This window comes from Microplitis mediator, chromosome 9 (assembly GCF_029852145.1).
Source record: "Microplitis mediator isolate UGA2020A chromosome 9, iyMicMedi2.1, whole genome shotgun sequence".
NCBI classification, from domain to species: domain Eukaryota; kingdom Metazoa; phylum Arthropoda; class Insecta; order Hymenoptera; family Braconidae; genus Microplitis; species Microplitis mediator.
In genome coordinates, this window is record NC_079977.1 from 9,883,435 (window position 1) to 9,907,787 (window position 24,353).

The 24,353-nt window shown below is 36.7% G+C and overlaps 1 protein-coding gene across 1 annotated transcript; it reads left to right on the forward strand.

Annotated features, from left to right (window-relative positions):
- Positions 1 to 19,096: 19,096 nt before the first annotated feature.
- Positions 19,097 to 23,702, forward strand: LOC130674539 (uncharacterized). Its single transcript, XM_057479891.1, has 2 exons — positions 19,097 to 22,622; positions 23,489 to 23,702. The coding sequence occupies exon 1, from the start codon at positions 19,105 to 19,107 to the stop codon at positions 19,972 to 19,974; it is 870 nt and encodes a 289-aa protein (XP_057335874.1). The 5' UTR covers positions 19,097 to 19,104; the 3' UTR covers positions 19,975 to 22,622; positions 23,489 to 23,702.
- Positions 23,703 to 24,353: the final 651 nt, after the last annotated feature.

Consider the following 24,353-nt stretch of genomic DNA (forward strand, 5'->3'; position numbering starts at 1 on the left):
AAAAATTACGTTCGTTCATCATATAGATAATGGAAACTCGACCTTAGAAGCCCTATTTGAGGAGGTCAAACGAATGAACAAGCTTACAGGCGATTATACAAATAACACAGCCCGGGCACGTCGACACGATAACGAGAATGCGCGTACGGACGCCTGGGAAACCTCGAAATTTTTCCGGAAATCGACGACCATCGATACCAGCAAAAACCGCGTAGAGATTATAGTTTCGTCCCTACACCTAGCTACGGGCCCGATCCCAATAAGGAAGCCGATTCCTTCGCATACTCTCCGAAATTAGCCCGAAAAATCATTCCGGCGGTAAATGATCCAAGCGTGCCAGTAAAAACGAATCTCGGTAGTCCGGAAGAACCAATAACAAAACCGGAAGGATATCGCATCGCTAGACGTGTACAATTTCACGATAAACCTCCCGTTCAGGCGCCCGAAAATAAAAACAGCGAGTTAGAATTCTTACGGGAAAAGTATGAAGAATTGCGTCAACAACTAGATGCTGTAACTGGTCGTAATTTAAACTCCAACGGTGCCCGACGCACAGGGGGGACGTCGAGCAACCCAAATACCCCATCCCCTCAGAGACGCAACATGCAGAGCCCAATCAACGCCGGGGACCTGCAAAAGAAATTCAGTGCAAAACCGTTTCCAGAACAATAGGAAATGGCCCGGTCGTCATTTTAAATAATACCAACCATTTTAACGGGATCATCACACAATCTCATCAATTTATTTGCACTAAAAGAGGACATTAAAATTTACGAAACATCTAAATCGGTTAATGGAATTACTTCTGAAGTCCCTATAATCGGTATGATAACGCTTAAAATCTGGGATCTCGATATCGATTTCTACGTAACCCCAATACCTATTAATCAATACGACGCAGTCATCGGTAATAATTTCCTCGATAATAATAAAGCCATCATATCATTTTTCAATAATACTATGTTTCTAGGAAATAGGCCCATACGCCCTATTCCCATTGTATATAATACACAAAACCATATGATTATGCTGAATCTTGATTCTGGACCTATTATCAGGATATCATGCGGCGATTTGCACGAAAACCAACAAAAATTTTTGATTGACACGGGCGGGGACGTTAGCTTGATAAAATTAAAGGGTTTGAAGTCCCATATACCGGTAGACACTAACAGAACACTAGAATTAACGGGAATAGGTACTAAGATTATTAGAACATTGGGAGTTGTCTTGTTAAAAATCTTCGAGTCGGAATCCCTATTCCAAGAATTTGAATTTCATATTGTAAAAAATGATTTTCCTATAGCCAGTATGGGAATAATCGGTAATGATATTCTAAAAACAGAAAAAGCTGAGTTATCGTATAACAAACATTCTTTGACGTTAATAGATATATCCACACGGACGATACCATTCGTTAACGGGGATAGAGAACAGTGGTTTTCAGTACCACCCAGAACCAGCATTTGTTACTCAATTGCCGTCGAGGCTAATTCCCTAGATGAGGGGTATCTACCCCAAGTCCAGCCTTTTCCTGGAGTCGTCTTAGGGGATGCCGCGGTCAAAATAAAAAATGACAGAACTATCGTAATGGTAACTAACTTTAATGAATGTAGAGCGGAATTCGAAATGCAACCGGTTCCTATCGAGGAAGATGAGGTAAACCCGCACTATATACCGGGAGAAAGCGATAGCGAGTCGCCAGATGAAACAGCTGATTCTCACATCGAAATACATGATCGCGTGAATGAAATCTTGAAGAGAATCCCACTAAATGATTTAACGACAGAACAAAAACAGCACATTTATGAACTCGTACGGGAGTTTCACGATAGATTCTTTCTTCCGGGCGACGCGCTGGGCTTATCAAATACAACATTTTGTCGGATCCCGTTAACTGATGACAAACCGGTAAAGATTAAACAGTTCCGGTTACCAAAAGAACATCAGAACGAGGCTAAACGCCAAGTAAAAGAATTAATCGAGACTAACGTCATTCAGAGATCGAGATCGCCGTATAACGCGCCAGTATGGATCGTACCTAAGAAAGCCGACTCTCAAGGACGTAAACGGTGGCGAATGGTCATAGATTTCAGAGCTCTCAACAAAAAGGCGGTCGGTGATTTTTACCCTCTACCTAATATCAATGATATGTTGCTCAGACTAAGCGGAGCAACAATGTTTAGCGTTATGGATCTAGCTCGCAGTTTCCACCAAGTTCCCATGGCCCCGGAGGATCGTGAAAAAACGGCTTTCTCAACACCAGAAGGACATTACGAGTTTGTCAGAATGCCTTTCGGTCTTAGCGTAGCGCCTCCTACCTTTCAAAGAATGGTAGACGACGAAACAGAGGACATGAGAAACGCCGGGGAGTTGGAAAACTTAATAGATGACTTTTTGATCCCTGCTAAAAACCTTACCGAACATAACAAACGATTACGAAAATTTTTGCAAAGGTTACGAGAAGCAAATTTAACCTTGCAACCCGAAAAATGCAAAATTACTTGCGTCGATTTATCGCTAATTTCGCGGAAAGAACAAAACCACTAACCGAATTAACAAAGAAAAATAAAATCTTCCAATGGTCCGATGAGGCACGAACAGCCTTTGACGATATAAAAGACGCGATCTGCGAGCAAACGCTGTTAATTCACCCCAATCCGGAAAAAGCTTTTACTTTGATTGTCGACGCGTCTCCAGTAGGACTCGGTTGTGTTCTAGGCCAAGAGTTTGAAGTAGAACCAGACATTAACAACGCTGAAATAACTACGCAATTTTTACCCATCGCGTACGGGTCACGAACTCTCATCGACGCGGAAACAAGATACACTAAACAAGAACGCGAATGTCTAGCTTTAGTATTTGCAATCAAACAATTTAAGCCGTACCTATACTCTCGGGAATTCATAGTACAAACGAACAAAGGATGCGTTTCCTGGCTGAGAGACGGTATACATTTAAATGATAGACAGGTAAAATGGAAATCTCTGTTGAACGGATACAGATTTCAAGTCGTCTTGAAAAGGAAGGTAGGCGACCAACTCGCCGACGCACTATCAAATAACCCTCCAGTCTATCTGATCGAACCCTTATCTACGACCCGAGTTAGCATGTGTCCGATAGATGACCCCCAGAATTTACCAGCAAAAAGGGGGGTGGGTAGATCTAGAAAACCAGATATACCTAAGCCTTCGGGAAAAGAAAAATCTGTCTTTCTAGCGCCTAGGGACACAATTGCTTCCCGACTGCGACAAAGAGTAGGCGAGTCGAGATCAACCGACCACCTCTACAAAAGACCTAATTATAAAGAATTAGAGACTTCTGAGCTTTCGTCGGCGGACGAAACCCTCAGTAAGTCCAAACCACAACTATCGAAAATAGAAATTTCGCCACCTAAGGCATTTCCCAAAGAAATACCTTCTGTGATAGAAATAGAACCCAATTTTACCGAAACCGACGATATTGAGCAAAACAATCCTCGATCACCAGAGGACGGTAACGTGGAAACAGCTACTGGTGACGCAAATAGCAAAGTAATTGAAACAGATAATTTGCAGGATAGTTTTAACAAATTCGACGAAATAATGCGGAAAAGAGAAGAACAAGAACAAGTCGCGGCGCGGTTACGGGAAGAAGAAGAATGGAAGTTGAATGAGTCGCGTAAAAATCTCGTGAAAGAAATCCGACGATCGTTTCACCGTTTTGATCAGACCCTCCAGGGTACGGATAACGAAACCTCGGAACAGGAAGAATACGACGGGGAATCTGATTCGGACGCGGATAACGAAGAGGTCGCGGAAGAATCTGAAATCGATTCCATCGATGAAGCAATGAACGAAAGCTGTCAGCAAGTAACCATGCCCGCGTTCGGCGAGGTAACACCTTCCCTCAATCGACAACTCATGTCTTCTTTCGGAGAGATGTACTGGGATAACGGAGCGTATAAACTATTAAAAACTCCAGCTGGAGAAAAAATTTGTTTCTCGCCGCGGTCCCCATTCACACTAGATTTGAACGTGACTCCCGAAACTCCAGCGGAACGAACTCGCGGAAAATCAGACTCAACTCCACCTCAACAAAACACGCCCAAAATAATCGAACAACCGGAAATAAGTAAAACTAAAAACATAGAAACAACGATATCTCTGAAACCAAATCCTAGTTACCCATTACCTGAAGCCGTAAATAGAGCTTTCGAAACTGAATTAGAATTATCGGACACAAGTAGGAACCCCGTCGATTCGGAATCGTTTAAAAACAAGATAACTGATACCAAATTAGAGAAACCTCTTTTAAAAATATCTCACAGTCGGGTCGGACTCACTTACGTGAAGGATAACATAGCACACTTCCTTTCGGTAGACTGTAAATTTACTCAACCAGCACCAAAGCTTCTGCAAGCATTAAATTATATTTCAGAAGCCGAATTTAAAATAAATAAGCCTAAACTAGGACAGGTGTTTGTGACACAGTACGGAAAAAGTCGCGTTTTTACGGTGTTCTTCAAACACCGTCAATTCGATAAAACCACTCCGGAAATGATATCAGATGCTCTGTACAGGTTAAGAGGTGCTTTAGAAAAATATAAAATATTATCATTAAGAATAGCCGAAAACGGTGATGAGATAGGAGAAGGTATTGTACCTTATTTGAATAAAGTATTCAAATTTTGTCCTATAAATCTCACCCTTACCAAAGGTAAAATAGTATGCCCGACAGAAGACCAAAAAATACCAATAATCACCGAACATCACTCTAGTTTAGTCGGAGGACATAAAGGCGTAGTATAAACGGTTTAGCGAATCCGCGAACGGTACTATTGGTCCGGGATGAAGGAAGACATACACAAATTTATTCAAAACTGTGACGTTTGCCAGCGTGAAAAATTATCGCGAATAAAAACCCGGCAACCCATGATAATAACAGACACGCCCTTCGAACCATTTGAAAAAATTTCAATTGATACGTTTGGGCCACTCGAACTCACCCCTGACGGGAACAGACATATACTGACAATACAAGATAACTTCTCGAAGTTCTGCGCTGCAGTCGCGATACCGGATATACGGACTGAAACTATAGCGGAAGCTTTAGTCAATAATTTCATCAGTCTATATGGTTGCCCTAAGGTAATCCTATCCGATAACGGTACGTCTTTTACGAGCAAGCTTCTGAGTAAGTTAGCACGAATTTTAAGAATAAAACGAATAACAACATCCGCGTATCACCCGCAATCTAACGGATTGCTAGAAAGATCGCAGCATGCCCTAGTTGAATATCTAAAAGTATTCATTGAAGCATTCTCAGATTGGGACAAATATTTAACTATGGCTATGTTTAATTATAACTCAACAATACACTCGGCAACTAACTTTTCACCCTTCGAACTAATATTCGGAAAAAATGCTCGCTCTCCTACTTCATTTCCTGATTATTCACAGATAGAAACCTATCCAGAGTCGATCAGAAATCTACTGAGTCGGTTAAATGAAGCAAGGGCTATAACCAGAATTAATCTAGTTGACGCAAAGATTCGATCCAAAGACCGATATGACAAAGCATTACACGAAGTCGACTTCTCACCCGGCAAATTCGTTCATATATTAAAAGAACCGAGAAAAGGTAAGCTTGATAGCCACTATCACGGTCCTTATGAGATAGTTAAAACCTTAGAGGACGGAACGGTTATTTTAGAAACTAAAGAGGGACACAAGTTCTCCAAACACCCATCAAAATTAAAATTAGCTTTCGAAATCCAAGACTTGACTAAGAAAACACCGAAACACCTCCCTTCATAAAAGAAAATATTTTGTTGCAGATGTTATTTACTCAAATCTTATTCCCGTCACTCTTTTTCGGCTTATGGAATTGCGTAAATGCAGATAAATCTTACGAGATCCAATATTTTGGACAGAAATCCGGAATTTATTACGAGAGATTTAATAACATACATCTCATAAGGGAAAAATGGAACATGTTGATTACCATCGACGTGGGAAATTTATTAACTTCTACCTCTGAAGAACAAATTAAATATGAATCTATGTTTCTAGTTTGTTTCGGAGAGAAATATTTCTCAGGGGCACTCTGTTCTCGGATCCTATAAAAACCGGCTATAGACTATATTAATAATGAAGGTGTACATTTAACATTGCACTTAAAAGAAATAATAGATAGAACTCCGGTTAGCGGAGACAGAAACGCACGAAACTTATGGTGGGGAATCGCCGGAACAGTTGCTAGAAAAGTATTCGGAATACTAGAGCATGAAAGCAATGATAATTACCGACAAGAAAATAACAATATCTATCGCGATGAGGCTCGGGTCATTCATTTACTAAACAATTCCACACACATATAACGAACGGAAATCGATTCTCTCGGTACACAGCTCAAGGACAATGTTAAGCAGACCAACGCGCTCGCTAAAAATATCGAGGAAGTTGCTTCCTCACAAAATGAGCATATTAATATTCTAGACCAGGAACTGGAATACAACATTTACGCTACCGAAGTGTATCGACAGATCCTACATCGTAATAATCTGATTAGAGCCGCTATCACGGCAATAGATGAGGCTAAAAGAGGAATTCTCAACTCTGAATTAGTCACCCCAGATCAAATGAAAGAAGTAACAAAAGCCATAGAAAGTAAATTCCCTAACCTGAATCCTCCCCAGCCTTTAGATCACATTGACCTCCAGACATCAACAAAAATAGCGCGAATCTCTGCTGCAAAATCAGATAATTTAATAATAGTCACTGTCGAGATACCTTTAATGGATAAATACGTTTGGCAAAGTTATAAACTAATACCCTACCGAATACCCTATCTTTTGGGTGATTCGATTGTCAGTCTATTATTAGAGCCAACGTCGGACTATATTATAATTCAATCCGGATTTAACAGCTTTTATTCAGCGTCTAAAAATTACATAGATAAATGCCTGCCCGCAGGCGAGGAATTGGCATGTTTTCCCGATATCCCCCTAGAGTCAATCTCGGAATCTAACGAATGCGGAATAGACCTACTTAAAACTGAGGTACCAAACGAAATGAAAGAATGTAATATAATCCTGTTCCATCAGAACACCACCCAATGGGTGGCCTTGGTTACTGAAAACACCTGGTTATTTTCTACCTTCCGGCCGGAAAATCTAAAAATTAGTTGCGAGGGAGAACTGTCGGACACCATAAAATTAGAAGGTAGTGGTCTGTTGCAATTCTCTCCTAACTGTAGAGCCAAGAATCATCAAATCACCCTTTTAAGTTTAGGTGATTACAGTTCCGAGTTTGTTGGAATAAATCCGGAAAAGAGTCTAAATACTACCGCGGAGTATTCGGAATTTGACCAGCTAATTAAGAATAATAACCTTCGTAATCTGGGCATGCCACCGTCCGTAGTTTCAAAATCTTGAGCGGGAATAAGCCTTAGTTTTACACAAACTCGAATTAAGGAAATTAACTTTGAAAATCAAAAAGATAAATGGTCTCAAACACTCTTGTACGTTAGTATAAGTTTCGCATCGACTACGATCCTCATGGTTATAATCTTCACGGGCCAAAAACTGAGACTCCGCTTTAAACGGACTTTTAAACATAGCGTCAAATTTACCCGGGATGAAATAAGCACAATCGCCGAAAGTGCTTCCTCGATTCAAGAAACCCATCAGTCAACCAAAACTCTAACTTCTACGCTAACGGAAGAAGCTGAAACTAGCACTAGCAACGTTCAGGTCGTTCATATGCCAACTCCTCGTGCTGGGGGCGTATGTATACAGGCAGAGTCCGGTTATTAATAATAATAATTAATCTTATAAAAAAAAATCCGAACCCCAATTCCCTTCAATAATAAGCTCCATAGCAGTAATTTAATAGTAAAAGGAGCATCGACTCCATTTCCTTGTAAAAGGAATAACCATTTAATTTTAATTGTAGTTAGTAAGTAAGAGGAGCATATACTCCATTTCCTGACGAAAGGAAAATTTGTATAATGTTAGTTTTAACGTTTTAGATAATCCCACACAAGTCCTACTCAAACCAAAAAACCAACCATGTCAAAACGTGTCAATCCTTGGGCGATACGGGTAGCGAAAATGCATTTGGAGAAGTACAAGCATCTTGCACAGGAGGAAGAAGCGAAGCGCAAAAGAGAATTAGACGCAAAACTCAACAGCACGAGAATATACCCCATCGACCCGCGAGACGGCGACTTTGGGTTCTATCACGATATAAAAATACGCGATCGTACGCCCAGACCTATGCCCGAGATACTTGACGAAGCAGACCGCCCCAGGCTCGAACTTTTTATCTATGGGGTGCCACGAACAACAACCAAAGAGAAGCTGATGGAGACTCTACAGCTCAAATCTGAAGAGGTGCAGCGACTTGCAATCTTCTCCAAAAATCAACACCTCTCTGTGGGGCGTATAAAGGTACATTCGATTGTGGTAGCACTAAGACTGCAGACCCAGTCCCGAGAGAATAAATTCAGCATCGGGAGAAGCAAACTGCGAATCGTACCCTTCAAGAAGCTTGGGACTGGACTTCCATCCGCCAGCGTAAGACCCGAAGGTAATAATTTACACGAGTATCTCAATGTTTACTGTTGGCTAGAGATCCTAAAACATCTGGACTTCGTCGACGTTAGCTCGCTGTCAATGTACTCCTCTGGTATGTGTCAATACATCCAAGAAGAATTACGAGTCTTTGAGTTGAACGACAATAACATCGGGAAGATTTTCGATATCACCGGGGGCAGAAGCACTGACGAGGTGCTATCGGGGCTTTTTAAAATGCAGCGGTTAAACCTCAACAAGCTAGAGATCTCGCTCTCGGAGGAACATCTCGCCTCACCAGGAGTTGTCGCCAATTTCATAAGACATCGGGTTGCCGACCAACTAACCAGTCTAAATTTAACGGGATCTACAATCTCCAGCGGTCTAATCGAGGAAATTGCGCAGAGGTTTAAAGACCTAAAGTCCCTTACCATCGGGAGGTCTCAGGGTCCAATCGATAGGGAGTTGGACCAGCTACTTCAAGGGTTACCTGCACTGAAAGAATTCGGAGTGTGCCACAATACCTTCTTCACGGGGTCAGCATTGAAAAACAGTGGTAAAAATTTACAGCGAGTTACCCTAACGGGATGCTATTTCTTCAATCATGAACATCTGATTCATTATTTAACTGATAACACAGCCCTAAAAATGCTAACCATCTGGGACTGCGATCGAACCCGCAAACGTTACGCTGAAAATATCAACACGCTCCCCTTTATTAACGCTATCGGAAGTACGAAGATCGAGGAGCTACATTTCCGATGGGGAAACTATCAGGATGGCATATGGTGGCACGGTTCGAACGAAATCCTACAAAACAAAGAATTGAGGAACCTCGAAGTATCAGTAGGTTGCAATAGAAATACCTTAGTAGCCAACCTAGTAACGATGGCGACGAACTTGGAACATCTCATTATTTACGACACCAGACTTGACCAGCTCAACTTACCATCGCACGAAAATCTCAATCTCTCGACATTAAGTGTGTTGAAGCCCCGCAAGCGACCAGGGAATTTCTACAGAACACTGCACACTAAAACAAATAAACTAGTAGTGTCCGGAGCTCACTTCTCATACTATACTATAATCGAAATACTGGTTGCGAATGTAAGCATCGAGACCATCGATTTAAGGGGAATCCGGTATTTTACTCATCAACCAGCGGTGTCGAGTCTACTAAAGAGAGAGGACGAGATCAATTTGCGAGTCGTCACGATCCTGTTGCCAGAAAGAGAGAGCCTCGGAGAACTCCAGAACACCGCTCAAAGAAGCAATAAGCCATATCGAATCATACTAAAACTAATTGATTAAACCGTAATATTTTATAGTTTCATTGGGAGTATCACCTCCATTTTCCGTCACGGAAACATAAAATAATTTTAGTCTATGCCTAGTAATATTAAAAACAAAAAAAAAAGAAAAAAAAACAACAAAAACAAAAAAAAAAAAATTTTAATAAAATAATAAACAAAGACACCGGACCTGCTTTTCCCTTTACACAGGAGTACCAGGGAAGATACGAGGCTCGGTCATCCGAGCCCACTTTGTCCATTTTGTAAGACAAACGGGAGCTGTGACGCTCGGGTGGCTAGGGGTTCGTATCTTTCTATGTTAAGAGAGAGGAGGGGGTCTTAGCCCAAACAAAACAAAAAAAAAAAAAAACCTATATTTTTTGCACCAGAATTAAGACGATATTTGTTAAAACATTAGTATAAGTACGATTGCCTTAAGCTAACGAAGAGTAGCATCTCTATTTTCCATTAAGGAAAAATTTAAAGGATACCTCATATATATATAAGAAATAATATATATATAGATATATATATATATATATATATATATATATATATATATATATATATATATATATATTGTGACCGGTTATTTAATCCGCCTGGAATCCGTCAGGCGAACTAATCCCCTCACAAATATTCGGCTTACCTGTTTCGGGTTCTGTAGTTGTTGAGCGCCAGGTGAGTTCCACTCACCGAAGTTTCATGCGGATCGCTGACTCAGGGCGGTGGATCGGGGTAGGATAGGCACTTAAGGTGTCGATAAAATATGTACTCAAAATAGTATGACTCTACTAATTCGTATATTAAAAAAAATAAACCAATCGGTATGACCGTAAAACAACAAAAAAAAACGTTTTTAATACATCAAAACTTAATACTAATGCCGTTGTCGGCTTGCCTCGATATAAACAAGAACCAAGAAAACTCGGGATAAGATACGCAGTAACTTAAACTAATACAGTACCGTAACTTGACGGCAAGGTGATGTTAATTTACTTGACGTCCGCCACAGTCGGTAATTTAACGGCCGCACTCGAATTACCGTCGGAATGTTATCCGTACCATAAACAACAAGCAAATTATTACGGTTAATAATTCAGGTTAAAAAAAATGAAACAATAAAGAATGTATAACGAGACCCGAATACGCAGTACACTTAATATAACTCCCAAAAAAAAAATGGATAAAGTACAATAATAAAAGAACCAATAATAATATAGAATAACAACAAAATATATGTCGATCAGTCGACTCTCGTGACACAACAGAAAATGTGACGACGCACTCTACAATTCCAAATTCTACTTGTACCAGTGGAGATAAATCGAATTGACAGAACCCGCAAACACTTATTCCGGTGTAAAATCTAATTTTTTAAAGTAGGTGAGCCAATTCGAGTTATCTCTCGAAATAAATTTGTTGGACTCGCTCACCGGTCGATGATCTCGAAGTATTGGTGTTCCTTCTCCACGTGGTCGTTGCTCCCCAAAATGTCTAGCCGTGGTCGGCGTGAAAATCCTTACGACGTAATCGGCCTCTCCGATCACGAAATGGTGTTGATGCCCTTAAATTAATTGACGTATGGTCAATTAAAGATCTCCGCACGCGGAAATTGAAACGCCGGTGTCGGTGGCAAACGAGCGTTTCTTAACCTCACAGTCTGACAACAAGAATTTAACCGATGCACGGATTGGCGTCTCTCACGGACGACCAGTAATACAAAAAAATAACAACCGTAAACTCGGCACAATTATCCTTACAATATCTCAACTATCTTTTAATTGAATATTCACAATAACGGAATGTCTCAAATTTGTAAATCGCAAGCACGTGTATGTGGCAACCAGGTACGATCCAGAATGGCATCGGTCGTTCCTTTTCCCTTCTCGTCGATCGTAGTTCAGGGCTTCCCCAGTTGGCGGGCTTCGATCGCGACTAATACAGAGCTCGGTCATGCGTGGCGCGGACAATTGCTCCCCGAATCCCTCGACGTCGGCTCAGTTCCCATAATAAATCAGTTGTGCATGTATACCATATGTCGTATAAACCTTTGTTACGACTGTTCGTGGACATTGGCCCGTTCGTTCGAGTGTGTTAGTCGTCATACAGGCTAATTCATTAGACGATGTCAACTTCCAAAAACTTTCCGCTGGCGGAATTATATACTCTCCGTACTTCGGGTATTGTCGGCCGTTGTCGTCGAGTCGGGCATGTGGATCGTAGCCGAATCCTTTTGGGCTCTGGTGACCAGCAAACGAGTACCTAAATTTCTAAAAGTGCCACGATACCAACTTAAGCTAACTTAATTACTAAAGACTTATTACTATTATTATTCTTATTAAATAACTCGAGTCTCGGATCCTTCTCGTACCAAGCTGCCAACTGAACGAAACAAATTATCATACGCGGGAAAAGTTGCTCAAAAAGTTATTCAAACTCGTGATCGGCCAAGTCCATATACGGCAGCTGTCAAAATATATATAACCTTACGTTATTAAATAATAGTAATGTACGGATTCATAACTAAATGACCACGTGTCGGCGTCGAATTAGAAGGTGAAATTTTAAAATGTCACAATATATATATATATATATATATATATATATACTAAGAATAAGAAACATGCATATATACATTATGTTTTCATTAGAATAGATTCGAATAATTTGATAAAACCAGTAATTTTCAACATTTGCTACTTTTCCATAAAAATATGTTCTATTACAGAGTCGGAGCTATCACTAGGAACAGCGGTTGTAAACTCTCGGAGCCAGAAGGAGTCTGGCTAGAATTCAATGAATAAGTAAAGGTACGAGTGGAAAACCTTTGTTTCTAGTGATAGGCCCACATTTTATATTCAATACATAAGAGTTAAGATAAGATACATATATTTAGTATAAGGATAAACTCACAACCAATAGCTCACAGAACTTTTTAGCATTCACCCTTCAACCTTCTGTGGTGGACCGAGTTAACTCCTTCCAAATTAATCCCATCTATCTTCATTTAATAGCCTACGGACATTACATCTCTCTTTTCTCAGCAGAATGCCTTTATATCTGGTTATAAGTGGGCACAAACCGGGAGTATATAACTCTTGGAAAGAATGTCGGGACCAAATTCTAGCGTATCCAAATCCAATATTCAAGCAATTATCAACTATAGACGAAATTCATAAGTACTGTAAGTGCTGGGAGTCCATCCTCAGCACTGTAAATCACCAGTTTGAGAAAAATGCGGAAGGCCGGATCTCCATTTTCACAGATGGGTCATGCTTTCGCAATGGATCTTCTGAACCAGCGACAGGCCTAGGAATCTATTACGGACCAAATCATCCCCAAAATTTGTCTATTCCCTGCTTCCAAAGAAACACCAACAACGGGGCAGAAGTAGAAGTGGTATTGCAAGCTCTAAAAAGTATAAGAAAATTCGATCTAACAAAAGTAGACATCTACACGGATTCCGAGTACGTATGTAATAGTCTTACTATTTGGTACAGAAACTAGGAAAAACGGGACTGGGTGACCTCAACAGGAAAACCGGTTTCGTATAAAGAAGAGCTTAAATACATCAAGTCTCAAATAGAAGCCGGAGATATTAAGATCCATCACGTGCCCGGCCATGAGGGGATACACGGCAATGAACAGGCCGATCGACTAGCCAGAGCTGGAGCTGAGCTATACGAGCTACATAAAATAAGATCTAGAGCAGAGTTCAACATTCATATACCAGCTACAAGCTCAAAGAAATAGAGTCATTCCTGAGCTTGGGGGAGATGTTATGTCCAATTTCGTAATTTTTTTCAAATTCATGTTGAGTACACCCAATATCCGAAAGGAATAAATATTCCATTTTCTCAAAAGAGAAATTAAGATGGGTTAATCGAGCGGTACAAAACACCGCACCAGATTTCTTTCAATTTCACTATCACACCGTTATTACGCGAAATTAATTATTTCATTAATTAATCATTATGGCACTTCACTCGTTTATTAACAAAACAATTCAGTCGTACACTTTGTTCCGATTCACGCCGATGCTTCGGCTTGTTCACTTGTTCACAGGAGTCGGTTATTGTCGGTCGAAGTTATTTTTCGCGATTCATTATTCGGATCAAACTCGAATTGATCTTAAATGTCGTTAATCAAATCGTTCAAACGTCGGAATCGAATATTGTTCATTTGGTCGGGTCGAATTGTTCAAATAAAAAAAACGTGGCCGTTCCGTTCGGCGTCTATCCCGGATCTCTCGTTTCAATCCATGCGTTGGATTGTTTGCTCGGTCAAAGTCGGAATTTTTCGTCATAGATGTCACCAAAAGTTGCTCACCGGGTAATTATTTATTATTTCAAATAATTTTTAAACCACGGGTCGATGTCGAATTTTCCTCATTTTACAACATATATATCGATAACTCTGTTTCTCTAAACAAAATCTGAGAGAAATTCCACATCGAAACGTATCCCAAAAATTAAAATAATTAAGGCTTGAAATAGAAAAAAAAAATCGAGCCGAAAATTTCATTGGTTAGTCCGAACGCCTAACCCACGCAACCCACATTAATTAAATAAAAGTCGGACATAACATATTCATATATATATATATATATACATATATATTAGGGTGTGTCATTTAAGGGCAAAATTTTTTTTTTCAATGCATGGGGAAAAAAATCATAGTTCAACCTAAAAAAATTTTTTCCGTGGGAGAAAAAAAATTCTATGTCGATTACAGTCCTAGCTCATTGAGAAAATCGATTTCCCATTTAAATAACACGGGAAAATTTTATTTTCAACTTCGAGTGTTTTGAACTCGTTAACCAATCAATAGATCAAATAGACTAATACATATTTTCGTAGAAAATTGAACGCTCTACAAAAAAGGTTTCTTCTCATTTTTCGATAAATTCATCTGTTCAAAAGTTATTGGAGCTCGAAGTCAAGTTATAGTAAATGTCGAGATCTTTTGCATTTTCCGGCGAAACTATCAGACTTATCACAAAATGTCATTGAGTCTTTTTTGTTGACAATTTTATTCTCTACAATTTATTACAAGTAAAATGTTTTCAAATTCCGCATTGTGTTCTAATTATTTTCATTTCAATGTCGAGCTTTTTAAATCGATCAGAACACTACTTTTTTAAGAGCTTGAAATCAAAATGAAGATAACTAGGAAACAATGCGGAATTTGAAAAAAATTTACTTATAATAATTTGTCGAAAATAAAATTGTCATAAAAGAAACCCTATAACATTTTATGATAAGTCTGATAGTTTCGCAGGAAAAGTAAAAAGATCTCGAAATTTACTATAACGACTTCGAGCTTCAATAATCTTTGAACAGATGAATTTATCGAAAAATGAGAAGAAACCTTTTTTGTAAAGCGTTCAATTTCCTACAAAAATATGTTTTAGTCTATTTGATGTATTGATATGTTGACGAGTTAAAAATACTCAAAATTAAAAATAAAATTTTCCCGTGTTATTTAAATGGGAAATCTATTTTTTCAAAGAGCTAGTTCTGTTATCGACATAGAATTTTTTTTCTTGCACGAAAAATTTTTTTTTGTGTTAAACTATGATTTTTTTCCCCATGCACTTAAAAAAAAAATGTTACTCTGAAATGAAACACCCTAATATATATTCATTTAATGTTCTATTATAGGCCGAAGATTCATCATTTGCAGAAGATTTCCACGTGAATGGTAGCGACACTAATCAGGTATGTGGGATTGGTAAATACATTAAATCAAATTCAACAATTGTTGTATATACCAATTTTCCCGTAATTTTGAACTCATTAAAACTTGTGATAATTGGGGATATGTTTAAAAAAAATTAATGTCTTAGTGTTCAGTCACGAGCTTCGGCAATTTGAAAAGCTTCGTGCATTTCCGCTACGATCGGGAGTAGCCGAACTCGCTACTGACTTGAGTGTCAGTATAGTGCCGAGTCACTCGCTATTTGGACCCGACACATACAATTTCTTGCTCATGACCGTGCCACGGCGGCATGAGAACCCGCTACCAGCCAGCCAATCAGAGAAATTGGCGGCTAACTATTTCCTGTTGGCGTGCTTTTAAGCCAATGGGAAAATTCGTTACTGCAGCCATGCTGCCACGTCACCACCGAGCAGCCACGAAGGAAGAAGACGCTGTCTCAATACCCAATCTAGATTGTGCAGTCTTACTAACCACCACGCGTTTTTAACCGCTTTACTTGTCGCATTCGCTATCGCTTATCTATCTTGTCGCGTTCTATTATAGGCCGAAGATTCATCATTTGCAGAAGATTTCCACGTGAATGGTAGCGACACTAATCAGGTATGTGGGATTGGTAAATACATTAGATCAAATTCAACAATTGTTGTATATACCAATTTTCCCGTAATTTTGAACTCATTAAAACTTGTGATAATTGGGGATATGTTTAAAAAAAATTAATGTCTTAGTGTTCAGTCACGAGCTTCGGCAATTTGAAAAGCTTCGTGCATTTCCGCTACGATCGGGAGTAGCCGAACTCGCTACTGACTTGAGTGTCAGTATAGTGCCGAGTCACTCGCTATTTGGACCCGACACATACAATTTCTTGCTCATGACCGTGCCATGGCGGCATGAGAACCCGCTACCAGCCAGCCAATCAGAGAAATTGGCGGCTAACTATTTCCTGTTGGCGTGCTTTTAAGCCAATGGGAAAATTCGTTACTGCAGCCATGCTGCCACGTCACCACCGAGCAGCCACGAAGGAAGAAGACGCTGTCTCAATACCCAATCTAGATTGTGCAGTCTTACTAACCACCACGCGTTTTTAACCGCTTTACTTGTCGCATTCGCTATCGCTTATCTATCTTGTCGCATTCGCTATAAAGTATTTTCTTACAGTTCAAGTGTGAATAAGTGTAAATAAATCTATAATTTATATTTGATAAATCTTCACGCCATAACCAGATCCATTTTAGTTATCCTCTCATTTTACACTTAGTAACTATAAAAAAATTGCATTTTTGAAACGAAATAACTAAATTAATTCTAAGACATATTTTTCAAAGACGATAGCGGAAAAACATAAGGTACTAAATGACATTTTTTAATAGGGCTTACAATGAAATCAATCCAATAGATTTAAAAGCAGTAATAATAGCCGCTGAGGCAGCTGTTCGGCACGCGCGTGGCTCGGGCGATCCCCATAGTTAAGTAGCATCGAGCATGATCACTACTTGGCTGGGTGACCGTTTAGCTACGCGTCGGGTTCAAACGAAAGTCTCGGATCGCTAGGCGCGGGATGAAGATCCAGTGGTCGGTAAAATGGGAATATTATCGATCACTGGAGCTTCACCCAAACCGAAACTGTACTGGCTAGGTTTTCTCTGTGGTTTTCCTACGCCACTACACCTCTATTGCACAAGGGAGGTTGTAGGGCATTACCATAATCATAGAGACTACTGTAGTCTCCATGACCGTAATGATGCAGTACAGTATTCGCTATGAGTGTGACTGCAGCGCCAGACAAAATGTGAAGTACGGGAGGCTGTCAGAGTATGTTTTTATACGTTTGTCAATAGCAAGAAACATAAAAATAAATAATTATTATAAATAATAGTAAAAAAAAACAGTTATAAAAAGTATGTGGGAGTTTTATAATAATTGCAGTTTTGTTTTTTAGTTAAACGAATCAACAACAATTAAGTATAATGATAAAAAAAAATGAAAAAGAATGCAGCAAACATTTAGGTAAGGTTGTTTGAAATTCATATCAAAGTCAAAAAATGATACTAAGGAAAAAAGGAAAATGAAAAATAAATAATTACATAGTTATCTCGCAATATATAAATATTTATTTAATTATAATTTAGTAAAAAAAGCCTCCCGTAACGCCGAAAGTAACCACTGCGAACGCTTCAGTTGATTTAATTTCCCCTACCATGGCTTCACTCAGAGCGAATAAGCACAACTCGGGCCACAGCCGCACAATGAAAAGCAGGAAAAAGTAAAGCAGTTGCGATATAAAGGCAAAAAGTGTAACAGGCCGTAATTGCGGCTATACACTAAAAGCAGTAATAATTACAATGAACATCATTTATCGAAATTTTGAATTATCAATATAAATAAAAGAAAATTGCTAGATTTTATTGGTAAAGGCGTGTGTTTTCGAAAACGTGCAAAAAAATATAATGTATAGAAATATGACAGGTTGAAAAACTAACAGATGTAAATAGTAACATATCAATCATTGTTTAATCAAACGCTCGTTATTTAAAAATTATAATAAAATGATCTTTGATGCTTTATTTGTTCATTGAAATAATTTTTATGTAATCAAATAAAGAAAATGATTGAAAATTAATTTTTACTAATTTATGTTGAACCAAACTAGTTTATAAATTAGATGCTATCGACTTTTTCAATAGACTTCAATTTGTTAGTAATTTTATAAATCACAATTTATTAATTTCGACGAATATTTATTCATTTCTCAATGCATCAAGCTATTAAAATTGCTAAAACCATAAACATATGATTGGTATTTATGTCAGAAGGAATTAATAGGTTTTATAATAAAATAAGATATCAATAATTGATGCTTGTATTTTGTATGCTACATCTGATTATGGATTCTCAAAAATATGTAACTCCATGTGCATATCGATTTGCACATATAATAATATTTGTTGATCAACAAATCTATGAAAAACATATTAGATTCTGAAGCTAGTAATGTCATATTTATGAGTAGGATATTAACTTTATGAGTTGAGCAAACTAATCTTGTCCTGCTGAATTAAAAACTTATATCTTTAATTTAAGAATAAATGGTTTCGAATAATACAGATATTTTATTTTAATTGTATACTTTTTCAATAACTGTAATTAAAACAAAAATCCTGAGGTAGTAAAAAAATTTTTTTAACCAAAAACAAATATTCTTGGCATAAATAAAGTATGGTGTCAGTCAATTAAAAGTTGGTTTATGGTACTAACATAAAAACGCGAGCAATTCAAACTAAAGTACGAATAGTAATTACAATAGCAATACTTGTTTCTTATAAAAAATGTTGTTTGTAATGACAATTTTTTTGAACTCCGTTAATAAGTTTTTTATTCTTTCAGACTTCTTTTGAACGTACTGCTGATGATGCGTACAGTAAACCGCTCTGTTCTTGTACATCGATTACCCATGGAGAAGTATTGATGATGATACTACTGCTTGGTGCTCAGGAGTCGTTAACGTAGAAGACAATAACAAGTATTTTGTCCATGATCCATTCAATATTTGGAGATAATGTCGATCCATCGAAAAAATTTAAACTATTTCAAGAGTTACAATTGGAAGAGTCTAATTCCTCTCATCATTTGTACTGTAATAAATGTTTTTTCTACTTTGGTGTTCATTCTACTTCAAGGAGTGAAGAGTATATTTGTCCAATATGTAAAGAAAAGTTCAGCCCATCAAATGTACCATTTTTTTTAACTTTGGATTTTTCTAATCGATTGAAACAAATTCTTGAGAGACCTGAAGTTCAAGAAGAGCTATTAAATCAAAATGAACGTGATGCTAATGACGAGGAAAATGTAATAAAAAATATAACTGATGGAAAAATTTATAAACAGTTATCGCAGTCGGGACCGATGAATGTTTTATCTGATAAATATAATTTATCCTATACTTTCAATACAGATGGCTGTCAAGCAGCAAAATCTAGTAAACTCTCAATTTGGCCAATTTATGCATCAATAAATGAATTGTCACCAAAATTAAAATCGAAATATTTGATAATGACTGGTCTTTGGGTAGATAAAGTTGAGCCTGATATGAACCTATTCTTGAAACCATTTGCGGATGAAGCTAATGATTTGTCTAGTAAAGGTTTGAGGTGGAAGTTAGGTGAAGAAACTATAACTAGTAAATTTATTCCACTTTGCGCCTGTTTCGATTCAGTAGCTCGATGTAAAGTACTGAATATGAAGCAGTCCAATGGTAGATATGGGTGCACTTTTTGTGAACACCCTACGAAATGTATTGAAAAATTTTGTAAATATCCAATGCTTACGGATGTACCAATAGAAAGAAAAGATGAATCTGTAAAAAAACCAAATGGTATTGGCGAGTGCAAAAGAGTACGGTGAGGATGTAAAAGGTATTTTGGGTCCTTCACAATTAATGAATCTCGACTACTTTGACTTAGTTGGCGGAATGTCTCCTGATTATTTGCATTCAGTGTTACTTGGAGTTGTAAAACAACACACAGAATTATTATTATGTTCATTTGGAAAACCATATTACATAAGAAATCCTAACCAATTGGCAGCGATAAATGAAATTTTATTGAAGTTTAAACACCCGTCATCAATATCACGATCACCTCGAGACATAACTGAAAAAAACATGTGGAAAGCTACGGAATGGCGTTCTTGGTTAATCTTTTACTCATTACCGTGCTTAAAAAAACTACTTCCGCATAAATACTTGGATCACTTGGCGTTATTAGTCGAAGGTATTACCATTCTATTGGAAGAAAAAATTTCAAGCCATATACTGGAAACTGCAGATAAGCAACTAATCCGATATATTTGTTACTGTTATGTCCGCCGCTTAATTTTAATTATTTATCCGGGATTTCTCCCTTTGGTAACGATAGTAATTTAGGACAAGCGGGTTGGAGGGTGCGGACAACAATAAAGAATACGAGGAAGAAATTATCTTCCTATAATTTATTGTGTATAGTGGATCTTTTCGCAAATTAAGAGCCCAAACTTCTTCAAAGAGACTGGTGCTCTTGTTTAAGCCAAAAATATTTTACGTATGATAGAATAATAGCTCTTTCACCTACCTTTCAAAGTCAATTCTTCTAGTGCGGCAGCTATTATCCCTCCAGAACTAAACAGCTCATTCGGCCTTCCTGTAAGGTTGGTAGAATGAGTGCGGCTGGGTTGGTAGGATGATGTCTTATGTACTACTTTCGAATGAAAATCGAACGGCTTGAGTGATGAACTTGATCTTTTATTGTATTTTAAATTACAACGTCTTAACTGAACGTCACTTGTTCACTCTAGTTTTTCACAACTTTTATATAATTTGCATTATAAGATTATTTATCTCATCGGATATTTTAAACAGATTTTTATTTATAAATGCGTCCTTTTTCACACCCAAAAGGGGTTTTTATGCGCAGAAACTCGGCACAAAGTGAGATCACAAATTCACGTGATTTGTGTCACAATTCACTCGAACCGGATAGATCTTTGAGATCTTTCAATCGCAATTAAGAACTATACTCTACACGATAGTTGACTATTGGCCGAGTATCTAACTCAATTGGCAATTAAATTTATTAATAATGACCGTAAATGAATAAATCAATATCCTACACGAACTTGATCAGCCGGATACCTAGATCGATTTACGGTATAATTGATTTGAATTGTTGTAAATGAATAAATTAATATCCTACACGAAATTAATCAGCCGGATACCTAGATCGATTTACAATTTATTTAAAGTGAATTTTGGAAAACCGTAACTGATAAAATAATATACTACACGAAATTAATCAGCCGGATACCTAGATCAGCGACGATTACTTATTGCCACGTCGGAAGATTTCTGCAATAAGATTACGGGCTATCGACGCCGTTTACGCGGACCAAGAAGTTTAAATAAAACTGAGGCCCTGAGCCATGGTGCTCAGGCTTTTTATAAACTTTGCTTTGTCAATTGATGGGGAATTTTTAATTATCGTCATTGGTGGAAAATGACGACAGTTTATTGTTTATTCGTTAAGCATATTGCAGGTGTCTTCTCACTATTCTTTGCCGCATAAAAGGTGAAAAAGCTGACGCTGCGTTTTCGCGCGCTTTTCAAAGAGGAGCTCAGAAATAATTATTTTAAATAATTATTTAAAAATTTAAAAAAATTATTTGGACATAACATTACTATAAAGAATATTTTGGTGAAGAGAAAATGACTTATAATATACATTTGCTTTTACACATGGCAAAAAGTGTAGTTAACTTAGGTCCATTATGCGCCCACAATACTTTTCCTTTTGAAAATGAAAATCACTTCATTTTGAAATTGAAAAAAAGTCCAAATCACGTATGTTTGCAAATTGCAAGAAAATATTTATTTCACAAATCAATTCCAGTTTTAAGTGACCGGTTTGAACTGGGTAATGAATTTCAGAAATTTTGTAAACGAAACTTGACAGGTAGACTTAAACATTTATTAAAAATTGATGACTGCGTTTTAGTAGGGAAAGGTAGAAAATATAACAAGTGACTTGGAATCAAAAGCAATCGGTTTTACTCCTACAAAATGCAAAGTATATAACAGATTCATTCATAAAGGAAACCATTATACTTCTCAGAACTATCGGTTATGTCAAAAGATAAATGACACTATAATAATATTGAAAAATGGTACAAACGGAATTATTAGTAATATTTGTTCCATTGAGAATATGATCGGAGAAGAAGAAATTATTATATTTTATAAAGAAATGAAACACACAGGAAAATTTTTTCACTCTACCAAATATGTAACAGTTCATCACATTTATGAATGTCAAATCACTAATAACTTATGTGTTTGTAAACCTAATTCAATAATACGACCAGGAATTATACAAAGAATCGATGAAACTTGTTATATAATAAATATTCCCAAAGGATGTTACGGTGACTGAAAAAAAAAGCTGTATCCTATTCTTTAACAGGAGAAATCCAAAACTCTTGTGACAGAATGAAAGAAATGATTTTTTTCGATTATCATTATGGTATGTTATTTTTATATAATTTTTTTTAAACTTTGAAAGAAGCTGTATACTTGCAGAGGAAAGTAAAAATAATTCTGTTAAAAAGTAAGTTTTGAATATTAATATAAAGAGGAGACTTCTCATGAATTGATATTGGTCATTAAAATTCCACATTTCAACAATTTGTTAGAGTTAAAATTTTCATGTCTTGCAACAGCAAATTCTAAAAACAACCGTACAAAATATTTTTATAAGAAAATTGACAACTGTACAAAAGACCTTTTACAAAATTGTGGAAAATTTAATGTTTGAAAAAATATTCAAAGTTTTAATTGAATTCGATGTAAATTAAAAATTTTTCTTAATTATTCATCGATATTAAAAACATACTTTAAAAATTTGGCTGCATATTTTTCTTGTGAATTATGTAATTTTCTGTTTTTTTCCTATTTTATTATAGCTAATTGATGATTATGTTTAAACAAAGTCAGCTAATGTCAGCTTTTACACAAAGAAACTTCTGAAGCAAAGTTCTTGATAATTTCAATTTTAATCATAAATAACTTTCTATGCAGAAGTAAATTTTCCGAATATTTAAAAATTGTTTCGTTAAAGTATATAATTTTTTGTAAACATATGTCAAAAGTTTGTCTGGATATTAAACTCTTATCGTAATTTAAAATTGAAACCATACAATGTTTTCTTACTATGTAATTTGAATGCAGATCAGAAATTAATGAATAATCCCTTATAAATATTTGCAGTACCATATTTTTTTTGGAATGACATTTTATTTTTTTCTTCAAGTATACAGTCAGCTTTTAAGTAAAAGACAAGTAGCTAAAAGGTCAACATTTATGTATCAACATATTTTTTTATTCCACCAGAGTGAAGAAGAATTGGATTCAGTCGAGGGTCAACCACTCTTAATTTCGGTGCAGCGAAAGTTTTTGTGACAATTTTTATTCATCATACTAATATTATTAATAAATCTGTTATTGTCATTTTTTGTAACATCGTACAGAATTTTTTTTTTTGCTTAAAATTTTGGTGTAGATAATTAATAATAATTTGTTATTATTGAGTTGTTAAATTTGAAGATCTGTCACAAAGTTTAAAATTTAAACAAAACATTTTGATAGTAAAAATGTATTGTAATTCAATGTCATTAGAAAAAATCATTTCTAAAATAATTTTGAATAATAATGACAAAATAATATTCTGTAATTAATAAAAATATACTGTAGAAAAAATTTACCTTCTTTTAAATAATTTGCAACATGGTAGCGGTATAATTTTTTACTTAAATCTTTTTAATTAATTGAATAAGTTTTACTTGAAAAGTCTTTTTATTTATAAGAAAAACTCTGAAAAAGTCTTTCTGTAGAGCTGAAGTTGAGGCATATAGCAAATCTAAATAAATCTTAGTAAGACTTCACAACTCTTCTGAAAATTCCGAAATTTCAGACAATATTTGACTTTTTCAGAGTTTCTCAGCATTTTTCAGAGTTATTCACTTGTGATAAGACTTTTTCTGTGTTTTTCAGAAAAAGTGAGGCTTTCAAAAAGTCTTATGAAGAGATCTGAAGACTTTTTCAGAGATTTTTCAGAGAAATATTTCCACAAGGGCAAATAAGTCATTTATAGCTAAAGCTACTAAATCAACGTGTTCAGTTCCATTTTTTGATTGAGAATCGTGAATCACGTTGTTGATAATAGAAACATCAAGGTGAGGTTTTTTATACACGATTA